The following is a 14,059-nucleotide window of genomic DNA, read 5'->3' on the forward strand; positions in this document are numbered from 1 at the left end:
CATGTGAGGAGGTTGTCGTCAATCTGCGCACATAGATTCACGGCTGTATAAAGAGTGCGTCTATTCTCTTAAGAGAGTATGTATGGGGGGGGGGGAGTCATGTGCCATGCAGCACACATGTGAACGTCCATGGACAACTGTGAGGTTGGCTCTCCCTTTTGTGGGTTCCAGGGATCAAATTTGGATCAGTTTGCAGTGGTAAGTGCTTGTACACACAGAGCTACCTCACCCGTCAAAGTACGTGTTCATTCTAAGAAAAAAAACAACCCTAGACCAGAGGGCTGACAACATGACTTAGTGAGGAAAGGTAAGATGTCCCCATTGTGAGTCTAATTCCTGAAAACCAGATTTCAACATTTTCCAAGGAAAATCACCCTTTTTTAAAATTCTATTTGTTATTGTGTATGTATGTATATATGTATGTATGTACACGATGTGTGTACACATTGTATGTGTGCGCACAAATGCTCATTGTGCATGTGGACATCCGAGGACACCTGTGGAATTGGTTCTCCCCTTCTGCATTCCCTTGCACTCCAAGGATCCAACTCAGGTGGTCAAGTTTCCATGGTGAGCAGCCTCACCTCCTGAGCCACCCTGTCTCTGCTCAGGGCTTTCTTTTGTTTCTGTGATTTTTGTTTTGTTTTGGGGGTAATTTGTTTGTTTTCTGTTTTGTTTTGTTTTTTTGTTTTTAAGACAAGGTCTCTCTACATAGCTCTGGCTAATCCTACTTACTATGTACACTGGTTCTGGCTGAATATGTGGCAGAGGATGGCTTTGTTGGGCATCAGAGGGAGGAGTAGCTCTTGGGCCTGAGGGTATTCGATGCTCCAGTGTGGGGAATGCCAGGGCGGGAAGACGGGGGTGGATGGGTAGGTGAGGGAGCACCCTCATAGAGGCAGGGGGAGAAGGGGGTAGGGTAGGGGGTTTCCAAAGAGGAGACCTGGAAAGGGGAAAATGGAAATGTAAATAAAGAAAATATCTAATTTAAAAATTTTTTTTAATATGACATCTACGGGGGGGAAAGGATAAAAATTCTTATAACAGTTTTGTTTGTTTCATGTAAAAAAAAAGTTTCCATTATAAAAAAAAAAGAAGAAGAAGAAGAAAAGGCCAAGGTTGTAACTCAGAAGTAGTTTGCCACATCCACAAGGTCTGGGCACAATCCCTAACCCAGAGAAAGGTCAGGCTGGACAACATGGCAAGGTCTTAGAAAAGAGAGAGAAGAGAGAGATTAGGAAGGAGGGGAACGAAAGAGTGGGGAGGGAAGGAGTGAGAGAGACAAAAATAAAGAATAAAGGAGAAGAAGGGGGAGCTGGGAGAGAAAGGAGGAAGGAGTCGCATAGGAAAATATTTATCTCTGTGCAAAGGGCACGTGACTATGAAACTCAGGAAAGAAGATGTACCGCTGAGCGCAGAGGCATGAAGGAGCTCACTCTCACCAGTGCTCAGACAGCGCGCATCTCCGAGGCTCTAGCTTTTACAACCAGATCAACAAAACTTAAGTATTTTTAGTACTAGCCATAACGAATACTAGCGATGGCAAAAGAAAGTATGTTATGAGGCCTTGATGGGGTCGGATGTCTCTGCGGTCAATTTTTTTTCCTCTGGAAAAGAAGGTAAACAAATAGTAATATGCAAATGAGATGAGGTGCTGCTTTGGACCAAAGAAGACAACAGTAAGAAGACCAGAAATTACCAACAGGGAGGGCCTTTCTGTGTAAGAGAGACAAGAACCCTCATCTAAAGAGATGAGGGCTCAGGCCCTGGGACAAGCGTGTTGTATGTAGCCTTCCCAGAGGTGAGGGAGAACAGAGAAATCTCAATGAGAGTGGATTGTGAGCCACCTGGAGCAGGCAGACCAGCTCCCAGTCAGTGGTGGGCACCTAGTTCCTCATAGCCACAGGTTACACAGGGCTCTGCCCTTGCCTGTAACTTCACTGGCCCAGCACTTAGAAGTGACCTGACATTTTCCTTTCTCTCCTTCAATGAAGTTCATTATGAACTTTTATTAAAGCTATCCAAACTTACTATGTTCAACAACTGGAAGAAAAGAGCAAACTTCCCATGCTAAACATAGAGCCTTCAATCACCAAGGAACTGGGAACTTCCAATCTGAACACATTTAGCAACCAAGCGGTTTAGAAATGGCTGGGGTCTTGTTATCACAATTAATTTTGAGCCATAAGAGAGCACCCACAACTTCACCCAGAGGTGGAAGAACTTTTGTTGAAGTAGCAACTTCTAGTCAAGACACTAGAAACTCGCCGAGGGGGTGGGGTGGGGTGGGGTGGGGTGGGGTGGCCCACGCCTTTAATCCCAGCACTTGGGAGGCAGAGGCAGGCAGATTTCTGTGTTCTAGGCCAGCCTGGTCTACAGGGTGAGTTCCAGGACAGTCGGGCTATACGGAGAAACCCTGTCTCGGGAAAAAAAAAAAAAAAAAAGACACTAGAAACTCTGGCCTGGGTAGAAACCTAACATTAAGATGGACAGATTCAATGACTTGGCTAAGAGACTACCTCTCAGGAAGGCAGGACTGCCCTGACAAGGCACCTTCACCTGGAGCCCCGCTAAAAGGATGGGTGAAGTAACCACCCCACTAATGCTAGTGAGGTGCTGTAATTTCCTTCAGGCTTCCTCCCTACTAGAGCAGCAACCTACACACTGGGCAGGTTTAGCTAGGTCTGTCCATCTTTCTGAACGGTGCAACTTTCCCTTTTGTTTTATTTTGCTTTTACTCATTTTATTTGTTTGTTTATTTATTTAGTCTCTTGTGTTCTGATTGGATGGTGGCCAGAATCTAAGGCTGCTCCTTCTGGATTTGGGGCATCCTCACTCCTTCTTTAAAGCCCTCCTCCCTGCCAGACGCAGCTGCTTGCTTGCTGCATGGATTAAACACATTAGTGATTAACTCTGAGCCACCGATGATGGATCAGTGTCACATTAAGAAAAATAAATTTAAAACTATTTAACCAAGTCATATAGCCAAGAGTGAGTCCAGATTTGAACTCTCTGCTTTGTGCCCTCTTGTGTTTTCCTTCCGGGGTGTCTGTCTGCATGAGTCTGCCTAGTGCCTGCCTGAAGACCGTCTTGTGAATCTGACTCTGTGTCTGTGTCAGTATGTCTGCATGTCTGTCTGTCTGTGTGTATGTCTATGCACCATGACCATACAGCACCCCCAGAAAACAGTATCAGATCACCTAGAATTGGAGTTGCAGATGGTTGTGAGCTGTAGAGGGGGTACAGGACACTGAACCCAGGTTCTCTGTAAAAGCAAGTGCTCTTAATCGTTGAGCTACCCCACCAGCTCCTAAGAAGCTACTGTTTTGATCTAGGCGTCCCTAGGACTGCAAGGTATTGAACTCAGTGCATCTCCTTACCCTCATAGGCTCACATTTTTGAACATTTGGTTCCAATTGCCAATGCTATTTTGGAAAGGATTAGCAGATGTGGCCTTGCTGGAGGAAGTGTGTCACATTGAAACCTTAAGGCCTCATCAACCTTCTCCTAGTTCCCTCTCTGCTGTGCGCTTGCAGTAAGGGATGTGAACTCAGTATCCCGCTGGAGCTGCCATGCTTACCCATTATGCTGGACCCTTATCCCTCTGGAACCACGTGATCTAATGAACATTCTTCTATAAGTTGCCTGCTATGAGTCTCACGGTGTTTGATCACAGCAACAGAAAAATATTATTATACTCAAAGACACAAGAGAAAAGAAAGAGGCACAAGAGAGACTTGCAGGCCTTCTCCACAGTGTGAACCAACTGTTCCTCACCATCAGAAATAAAAAAAAGTCAGACTTCTTTCACATAACAATTTAATATATTGATGGGTCGATGGAAGCAGGAAGCCCCACAGAACTTAGAAATTTCCTTGTGGGGAGTGGGGAGGACTTAGAGAAGTTCAATCTTAAACAGCTGCTTTGCAGCCCTGAGATCTCAAATATTCCTATTAAGAAAGCTGAGCTGCCGGAAGAAAAAAAGGCATTGAGCTTGTCAAAGAAGACACAGTTCAATACTAGTGTTAAACAATACTAGACTGCATCTATGACCACTTACTATGTGCCACTCCAAGTGTTTGGCATGTGTTATTTCATCATCTAAAAAGACCTCTATGAGAGGTGTTGTAATCCCAATCTCCTGGTGAGACCTAGGCGCTGAATCCCAAAGCTGTATAACCAGTGACAAGGAACTCTTTCGTTCCCCTCCCTTCCCCTCCTTCCTAATCTCTCTCTTCTCTCTCTTTTCTAAGACCTTGCCATGTTGTCCAGCCTGACCTTTCTCTGGGTTAGGGATTGTGCCCAGACCTTGTGGAAATGGCAAACTACTTCTGAGTTACAACCTTGGCCTTTTCTTCTTCTTCTTCTTCTTCTTCTTCTTCTTCTTCTTCTTCTTCTTCTTCTTCTTCTTCTTCTTCTTCTTCTTCTTCTTCTTCTTTTTTACATGAAACAAACAAAACTGTTATAAGAATTTTTATCCCCCCCCGTAGATGTCATATTTAAAAAAATTTTTTAATTAGATATTTTCTTGATTTACATTTCCATTTTCCCCTTTCCAGGTCTCCTCTTTGGAAACCCCCTACCCTACCCCCTTCTCCCCCTGCCTCTATGAGGGTGCTCCCTCACCTACCCACCCACTCCCGTCTTCCCGCCCTGGCATTCCCCACACTGGAGCATCGAATACCCTCAGGCCCAAGAGCTACTCCTCCCTCTGATGCCCAACAAAGCCATCCTCTGCCACATATTCGGCCAGAACCAGTGTGCATAGTAAGTAGGATTAGCGAGAGCTATGTAGAGAGACCTTGTCTTAAAAACAAAACAAAACAAAAAACAAATCACCCCCAAAACAAAACAAAAATCACAGAAACAAAAGAAAGCCCTGAGCAGAGACAGGGTGGCTCAGGAGGTGAGGCTGCTCACCATGGAAACCTTGTTATTGCTAAGATCAGAATCCAGAGCCTGAGTCACATATTTGACACTCTAGAAACTATCCACTAGCTCAAATATTCTCTATAATGATGATGATGATGATGGTGGTGGTGGTGATGATGATGGTGGTGGTGGTGATGATGCATTGATGTTTAGCTTGCAGGTGAGCTCCCAGGTAGATGTTGGGAATTGAGCCCAAGTCCTCTGGAAGAGCAGCCAGTGCTCTTAACCATAGAGCGATCTCTCCAGCCCAGCAATCTGATTTTCTTTTATTATTACTATTTTTCAAATATCCTCAATATCATTCTGTATATATGAGTTAATTTACACTATCATGGAAGTTTGGCTGACCAGTGGCATAAAGGCTATTTTCCTTAGAAAATCCCCTGCTTTTTATAAGTGCCAATTTGGTATTGAATTCTTCATCTTCCCACCCCCAGCCCCAATTAATGGCCTGGGCTCTGTGAATGACAGGGACCCTCTGCCTTGTGCTCTTGGTTCTGATGGAGAAGGAAAGCAAGGGCTAGTCCACCAAGGGGGCCTGAGGGGCCATTGAGTCCATGGCTGACAGAATTGATCCGCATCTCTGCTTAGCAGCACTCAGCTAATGACAGGCGTTTGGTGAGCTCCAGCAGAACCCAGGTCTGTCTGTGGAATCATCTTGTTTCTTCTCCTCTCTGTCAAAGGGACACCCACAGTTCTCAGGTACTTCCCAGCATACTAGACAGAAGAGATATTAGAACAATAAAGTGCTTCATGGTCTCCTACAGACATTGCTTGTTAGATCTGAGCTAAATAAGTGCTGTCGCATAGCTAATCCTCTCTGCTGCTCACCAGAGAGACAGTGGTGTTGTGACTGTCAACCTGTAACTCCAGCAGGCACCATGCTTCTGTCTCATGACCGGTTCTTTTCACCACTTCCATAGTAATCCCCAATCTTCTTTGTAATTATAAAAGTAGATTTAATTTTCCCCAATTTTTATTATAGAATAGTCAGATGTCCAGAAAGCTTAAATAATGGAATGAACATCCAAAACATAGTTCTAATTAAAAATTCTTTTTCTCTAATCTTATTTTTTAAATTTTATTATGATCCCTTAAAAGCCTGTTTGTGTTCTTTTTTCTTTTAATTTATTCACTTTACATCCCAATATTAGCTCTTCCTCTCCTCCCAGTACCTCCCTCCATTCTTCCCTCCCCTTCTCCTTTGAAAAGGGAGAGCCCCTTCCTTTAGGTAACTCTCCCCCTGCTATCCCCCACTCCCATCCCACCATCAACAATCCCCATTCCCTACCAACAGTACATCAGGTGACAGCAGGACTTGGCACAACCTCTGCCACAGACCCCAGTTGAGGTGGCCCATTTAGGGGAATGAGATCCACAAGCAGGCAGGAGGGCAGGCGGGCAGGCAGGCAGGCAGGCAACAGATTCAGGGAGAGCCCCCTGCTCCTGTTGCTGGAGACCAAGTTGCTCATCTTCTATGTGTGCAGGGGGCTTAGGTCCAGCCCATGCTCGCTCTTTGTTCAGTGGTTGGTTCAGTCTCTGGGAGCCCCCAAGGATCCAGGTTAATTGACTCTGTTGGTCTTCCTGTCCAAGACAGTTTATATTATTTGTGGCTATTGTGAAGGGAATTGTCTCCCTAACTTCTTTCTCAGCCCATTTATTGTTTGTATAAAGGATGGCTACTGATTTCTTTGAGTTAATTTGTATCCAGCCACTTTACTGAATTTTGGGGGTCACTTAGGTATGCTATGGCATCATCTACAAAATAGTGATACTTTGACTTCCTTTCCAATTTGTATCCCCTTATCTCCTTTAGTTATCTTACCTTTCTAGCTAGAACTTCAAGTACTATATTGAAGAGATAGGGAAAGAGTGGACAGCCTTGTCTTCTCCCTAATTTTAGTAAAATTGCTTTAAGTTTCCCTCCATTTAATTTGATGCTGGCTATTGGCTTATTATATACTGCTTTAATTGTGCTTAGATATGCATCTCTCCAAGACCTTTAACATGAATGGGTGCTGGATTTTGTCAAAGGCTGTTTTGGCATGTAATGGGATGATCATGTGGGCTTTTTCTTTCAGTTTGTTTATATAGTTGATTATATTGATGGATTTTCATATATTGAATCACTCTCTCATCCCTGGGATGAAGCATACTTGATCATGGTTGCCACACCCACTCCAGTGGAAACTGCTTTGTGACAGGCCCAAAAGCTTGGGCGCAGTTCTGAGGCAAAAAGTTTCACAGAAACTTAGTCTCCTAGAGCCTTGGCATCCATAGCACAAATGCTCCAAACTGGTCCTCGTGTTAGTCGGTGAATGGATCTATGTGCTTTCCTTCAATATTGTTTATTATAAGTGCCTCTAAGGAATGATTTTTGACATATAGCTGAGTTAGATTAGCCTCCACCAGTGTTGCAATATCCTAGGAAATCATTGAGCCACCTTGGGCTTTGATTTTAGTAAGAATGTTACTCATTCAGACGAAATGCCTCCGGTGTAGACAGTGAAAGAAATCAGGCATTACAATTTACTGGAAAAGAGCTAGAAATCGGGCTGGAGAGATGTCTTAGCAGTTAAGAGCATTGACTGCTTGTCCAGAGGTCCTGAGTTCAATTCCCAGCAACCACATGGTGGCTCACACCATCTGTAATGGGATCCAATGCCCTCTTCTGGTGTACTCACATGCATTAAATAAATAAATAAATAAATAAATAAATAAATAAATAAATAAATAAATCTTAAGGAAAAAGAAAGAAAGAAAGAAAAGAAAAGAAAAATGAAAGATGCCAAACAAAGTCAATTAGGTTATATTTAAAAATTGTTAGTCTGGAATTATCATTACATGCAACATAGTTGAATCTCAAAATAAGTATGCTGAGCTTTAAAAAAAAATGACCAAAATAAGGGTACATGGTTGTCTTAGTCACTGTTCTATTGCTGTGAAGACACAATGACCACAACTCTTATAAAGAAAAGCATTTAATTGGGGCTGGCTTACAGTTTCAGGAGGTTAGTCCATTATCATCATGGTGGAGAGCGTAGCCACAGACAGACAAGTACGGCACTGGAGTAGTAACCGAGAGCTCGTATCTGATCCCCAAGATCAGGTTTAGAACAAGAAACTGGGTCTGTCCTGGGCTTCTGAAACCTCAAGCCCCCTCACCCCAAATGACCACCTCCTTCAACAAGGCTCCACCTTCTAATCCTCAAACAGCTCCATTCCCCAGTGACAAAGCATGTGGTGGTCAGTCCCATTCAGACCACCACAACACTAAATAATCCAATTTCTTTATGAGGGTACTTAGTCCTATGAACTTTCCTCTAAGCACTGTTTTCATAAGTTTGGGTATGTTTTGCCTTCATTTTCATTGAATTCTAGTTCTAATTAAAAATTAATACAAGAAGAATTGTATGTGTAGCAGGATTTTTCCTGTCCAATTAATTTAATTATTTATACAACAAGAAGCCTGTTATTGGACAGGGAAAGAAAGGCGGAGCTAAGAGTTGCAGAGACAGGGAGCAATAGAGGAGAAGAGGAGGAGAAGGAAAATGAAGGGCGATTCAGATTCCCTGTGGCTTTAAATAGCCACAGGTAGCTATACTACCATATAGGGATAAAATAATTAGGATAACTTGTCTAATCTAGGTGGACAACTTGTATCATTATCAATTGGCTCTGAAATTATTGTGTGGGCATCTTGTGAATTGAGAATTTATCGATATATAAATCTGACTGATTAATTATAAGCTTCTAAGGATTTGATTTTTCCCGGTTACTGGGAATTGTCCCGAGGAGATCCTGATGAAGGAACAAGATCCTGACAAAGCAACGAGATCCTGACAAAGTGGGGGATGGGTTTCCCCCCTTTTTAAGTTCAGACTCAAAAGTAAATATTGAGGCTTGATGAGAGAACTTTGTCTTGGCTTGTTATTTCTCTCACCATTCTTCCCATTCATCTTCGGCTTTCCTTTCAGGAACCCAGTAACCCGTGGCCACTGACGGCTACAAGGTAATTCTTGCCCAGTGGCTATCTCACCACAACTGGAGCAACTCCACTGATGCTCAACTTCTTCTTTGAACCAAAAAAGGGGGTGCTGTCAGGAGCAGACAGGTCTTTAGTCAAATGATCTTTAATAATGAAATGGCCTTAAATGTCATCTTCTGGGACTTCTGATGCCTTTGAAGACTATCTATCTATGTAAAGTAATCTGAACTGTTCAACCTTAACTAGTCTTAGTCATTTCTAGTTGAGTAACCTAAAAGCACTTTATTATAATTAAATCAGAATCTAAGACAATCATGAGTGTACGATCTAGCCCTTAATTTGTGTTACTTAATCATCCTAAATAGCTTGTAATGGCAGTTATTAGAAGGACTGAGTTAAGCTTTGTATTCTTAGATGAGATGTATAGGTACAATATCTATCAAAGAGCAACAATATTTTAAATTTTGTATCAATATAAGAAATTCACATCAATGAAAACCTTAAATCTGCATCAATCTATAAATTCTATACCAATGTAAAGTTACAACTTCAATTTACATTAATTATAAAGATTTCTACCAATGTAAGATATGGCTAAACAATGTTTTGCCTAAGAGTAAATTTGATAACCTATCCCTATTTGTCTATTCCTCTAATTTCTATGATTATTACTATTTCGATTATTTCTATGATTATTTCTATGATATCCTCCCTTTACCCTTCCACCCCTCTTTCCTTTACCTAAGAAGGAAGGAAAGAGAAGAGGAAAGGAAAGGTAGAAATCCCTGAGTCTGTTTCCTCCCTGTCCAAAGCTACAACATTTATAGACTATTCCTTAAAATGACAACATATTATAGTTTATAAAATAAACAGATCCATCCACCCCTACCTAAGGGACTGGGACGATGATCTTTTGTCTGCTTCTAGCTGAATTAGAGTGAAGAATTCCCTTCTGGGTCCCCAGAGGGAAATAAAAAAATTGGTTTTGTCAAAGGAGGGCTAGCTGGCATTATTTGCCTTCCAGTCACTATGTGCTGAGAAAGTTCATTGCTTAGCTGACATCCTGACTATGACAGTCTGAAAAGCTGGATAGGCAAGCTAGCTGTTCTGGAAAAGCTCTGGAAGCAAGACTTTAGAAAAAACAGCTTTGATGTAGTTACAGTATAATCAAGCAAGGGGCTGGAATGGAAGGTCCCAGAATCTCAGCATCCCGAAGTGTGAATCTTGTCTTTCTCTTCTTTCATCCTGCGGTATATAAAACTTAAAAGCAACATATAGTTCTGTAAAGACATTTATGGAGCATACAGGGTGTACAGATTGGTTAATGAAGATCAATAAAGAAAGATGACTGCCTTTCTTCATAGGTTAGTTTGATCATAAAATCAAGCTACAGTATAAATTTCCATTCATGCCAACTTAAAGGATGCTATGTAATAACAAGTCATGAAAATTTTGTACCAAATAAGTGTTATTGGCTGTGTACAGACATTTTAGTCTCAGCCTGTTCCAGAGCTGTCTCCATATACAGAAACATAAACATAACCACATATATATCACCTATCTTGTTGATCTTGTTAGTTTCATTGCAACTGACAACATATTCAATGCTATAAATTTTTATAAGCACTGACTGTGTTACAGTCCACAATTTTTCTTACATTTTCGCTTTCCTTTGAAATGTTTTCAAACTTGAAAGTATTTTTCAATTTCCTTCCAATATTTTCTTTGACAGGTAGATTTTTTAGAATTATGTTTTCTGGCTTTCAATGTGTGAGTTGTCTCTGGTTTATTTCTTAATTCTGATTTACTTAAGAGATATATTTAAACATTTTCTTGTTGCTGTTGCTGTTGCTGTTGTTGTTGTTGTTGTTGTTGTTGTTGTTGTTGTTGTTGTTGTTTTCTGGTACTGAATGTTAAGCCCAGATTTAATCTACTAAATGCTTTTCATAGGGCACACAAAACTACGTATTTATTAAACATTACATTTTTATTTCATGAATTTAGTATATGTACATGTGTATTTCCAGGTGTGCACATGTCTGTTCACATGGGACAAGTGGTAACTGTCTTCCTCTATCACTCCCCACATTGGTTTTTCTTCCACTTACTCTGGTGCTCCCCGATTCATAGAATGGCTGGGCAAGGACCTGCCTGGGTCCATACCACCAGCTCCTCCCACTGGGTTTACACACTAGCAGCCATTGTCCAGCTGTTATATGGATGCTGAGGATCTAATGTTAGGCCCTGAAGCTTGGGCAGCATGCACTTGACCCACTAAACTCTCTCCTCAGCCAAGAGAATATATATTTTTGTCTTATTAGACAGTTTGTCTTTAATATTGGAAATCTGAAAAAAAAAGGAAGCTCTTACAATATTGTTTAGTCCATGTTTATTTTTTACTATTTTGTCAATTCTCCTGTACATAATACTTCTTTGGTCTATCAATGACTATATCCTTTGGGCATACTTTTATCAACTTTGAAGAGAACCAGCAAAGAAGGACCAAGTTTATTCTCAGCATTTAAGAAAGGGGAGATTATAGAATTCATATACAGGTAGGATCTGAAACATCAAGACTTAACACACAGAGTACTGGTATATTGGAATTTGTGTCTTCTCTGTACAAGATGGAATGGATGCTTATGATATGTGTCAGAAACTACACTACATTAGAGCATATCACACAAAGCTTCCTTCGAGGAGAACATCACCGGCTACCATTGCGAGTTTCATTAGCAGAGAGTCAGGCAAGTTTGCAATGGTGTTTTCTTCATGTCTGGCTGAACTTTTGGAACTTGCTTATGTGCTCCCTAAATACCTGCTTCACCTGCTTGTTTCTCAGAGTGTAGATGAAGGGGTTGAGTGTAGGTGTCACTACAGTGTTGAGTAATGCCACCACCTTGTTATGATCCTCCCCCTGTCCATTCTTGCCAGACCGGACATACATGAAGATACAGCTGCCGTAGAAGAGAGACACCACAATAATATGAGAGGAGCAAGTTGAGAAGGCTTTCTTCCTCTCCTTGGCTGAAGGAATGTGCAGAATGGTATAGAGAATGTGGCCATAGCAGGTGGCAGTCACAGCCAGAGTGCCCAGGAGGCTGAAATTGGCAATAACAAAACCCAGGAACTCTACCAGGCTGGTATCTGCACATATGAGTTCCATAAGTGGAAAGTTGTCACAGAAGAAATGATTAATGATGTTTGGGCCACAGAATGGCTGCTGAAATATAATAGAACTGGGAACTATGATGAGAAGCAATCCTGACATCCATGAGCAAAACACAAGCTGGACACAGACTCTTTTGCTCATAATGGTGGCATAACGCAAAGGGTTACAAATGGCCACATACCTGTCAAAGGACATCACTGCGAGTAGAAAGAACTCGGTGGTGCCAAGGAAGAAATACAAGAATGTTTGGAGGAAACAACCTAGTAGGGAGATGGTCTTATGTCCTGTGATGATGTTGGTTAGCATCTTGGGGAAGATGACAGAGGTGAACCAGATCTCCAGCACGGCAAAGTTGCGGAGGAAGTAGTACATGGGGGTGTGAAGGCGCCTGTCCGCAAGGGTGATGAAGATGATGAGGAAGTTTCCCAGCAGGATAAGGAAGTAGGTCAGGAGGAAGCCCAGGAAGATGAGCATCTGCAGCTCACAGGCATCTGACAGCCCCAGCAAAATGAACTCAGTAACAGGGGTGCTGTTCGCCATGGCTCCTCCCACCTCTGCTGGGGATGGTCATGTACCCTGCTGAGCATCAGAGCCTGTGAGCCCTGAGGACAACACAAAGCTGAAGATACAGAGGAATGAGTACTACACTTTCAGCTGGCGGAGTCCTTTAGATGCTTCATCTCCTTGCCATCCTGTTCCTCAGGCTGGTGAGTAAGATGTCTCTCTGAGTCAACAGCAGATCATAAACTTTAACATCATTTTACAACATTCGGGGTAATTTCCTACCCAAAAGGATTTTAAACAACTTTGTATGTAACCTATTTTTTTTCTTTTTTTTTTAAATTTTTAATATTTTTTTATTACGTATTTTCCTCAATTACTATTTTTTTCTGCTAGGATTTTTTTTATTATTATTTTAGATCAGATCATGTTTTTCCAATATTCATTTAAAAGTTGTATACACACTCCTAAATTAATGAAAACTTTTCTCTTTGCAAATTCTGTGTCCTGTGAATCAAAAGTTTTCATCAGCATCATGGATGAAAAGCTTACAAAGCTTTCTATCGAAGGCATTTTTGTTGAAAATAGTGTTACTGCATTTGAATTCCAGCTACCAGAACTTAAAACAAAATCAAACAATACCCATGGTACTTCTTGCAAAACTAAAACAAATAATAGCCAATACATAGTCCTGGGTTGAATATGGGACCTTTCTTTATTACCAAAATTAGTAGGCTAATAGTGTAAAAATAACATAACAAAAAGTATAGTATATTTAGGTGTTCTGGCTAGTTTTGTGTCAACTTGACACAGCTGGAGTTATCACAGAGAAAGGAGCTTCAGTTGAGGAAATGCCTCCATGAGATCCAGCTGTAAGTCATTTTCTCAATTATTGATCAAGGGGGAAAGGCCCCTTGTGGGTGGGACCATCTCTGGGCTAGTAGTCTTGGTTCTATAAGAGAGCAGGCTGAGCAAGCCAGAGGAAGCAAGCCAGTAAAGAACATCTCTCCATAGCCTCTGCATCAGCTCCTGCCTTCTAACCTGCTTGAGTTCCAGTCCTGACTTCCCTTGGTGATGAACAGCAGTATGGAAGTGTAAGCCGAATAAACCGTTTCCTCCCCAACGTGTTTCTTGGCCATGATGTTTGTGCAGGAATAGAAACCCTGACTAAGACATTAGGGGACTATATATTTTTTTCAAATGTGTAAAAGTTATAAAAATATTATCTGTGGGCTGGTCAGATGGCTCAGTGAATACAGCACTTGTTATACAAAACTGACAACCATAGTTTCATCCCTGGAACTCATGAAAAGACAGAATCAAGTGCACATAGTGGTCCCCTGACTGCCACAGTTGCTCTTCAACAAATAATATAATAATAATAATAATAATAATAATAATAATAATAATAATAATAGGAAAGAGAAGGAGAAGGAGAAGGAGAAGAAGGAGAAGAAGAAGAAGAA

General features: G+C 41.5%; 1 protein-coding gene across 1 annotated transcript; it reads right to left on the reverse strand.

The window, feature by feature from the left end:
* Positions 1–11,638: 11,638 nt before the first annotated feature.
* On the reverse strand, positions 11,639–12,658 carry LOC110309952 (olfactory receptor 49). Its single transcript, XM_021182696.1, has one exon. The coding sequence runs from the start codon at positions 12,630–12,632 to the stop codon at positions 11,691–11,693; it is 942 nt and encodes a 313-aa protein (XP_021038355.1). The 5' UTR covers positions 12,633–12,658; the 3' UTR covers positions 11,639–11,690.
* Positions 12,659–14,059: the final 1,401 nt, after the last annotated feature.

This window comes from Mus caroli, chromosome 14 (genome assembly GCF_900094665.2).
Source record: "Mus caroli chromosome 14, CAROLI_EIJ_v1.1, whole genome shotgun sequence".
Classification (NCBI taxonomy): Eukaryota; Metazoa; Chordata; class Mammalia; order Rodentia; family Muridae; genus Mus; species Mus caroli.

Bases quoted from the DNA above. Each gene is read 5' to 3' on its own strand.
- LOC110309952 (XM_021182696.1), bottom strand. From the start codon at position 12,632: ATGGCGAACAGCACCCCTGTTACTGAGTTCATTTTGCTGGGGCTGTCA.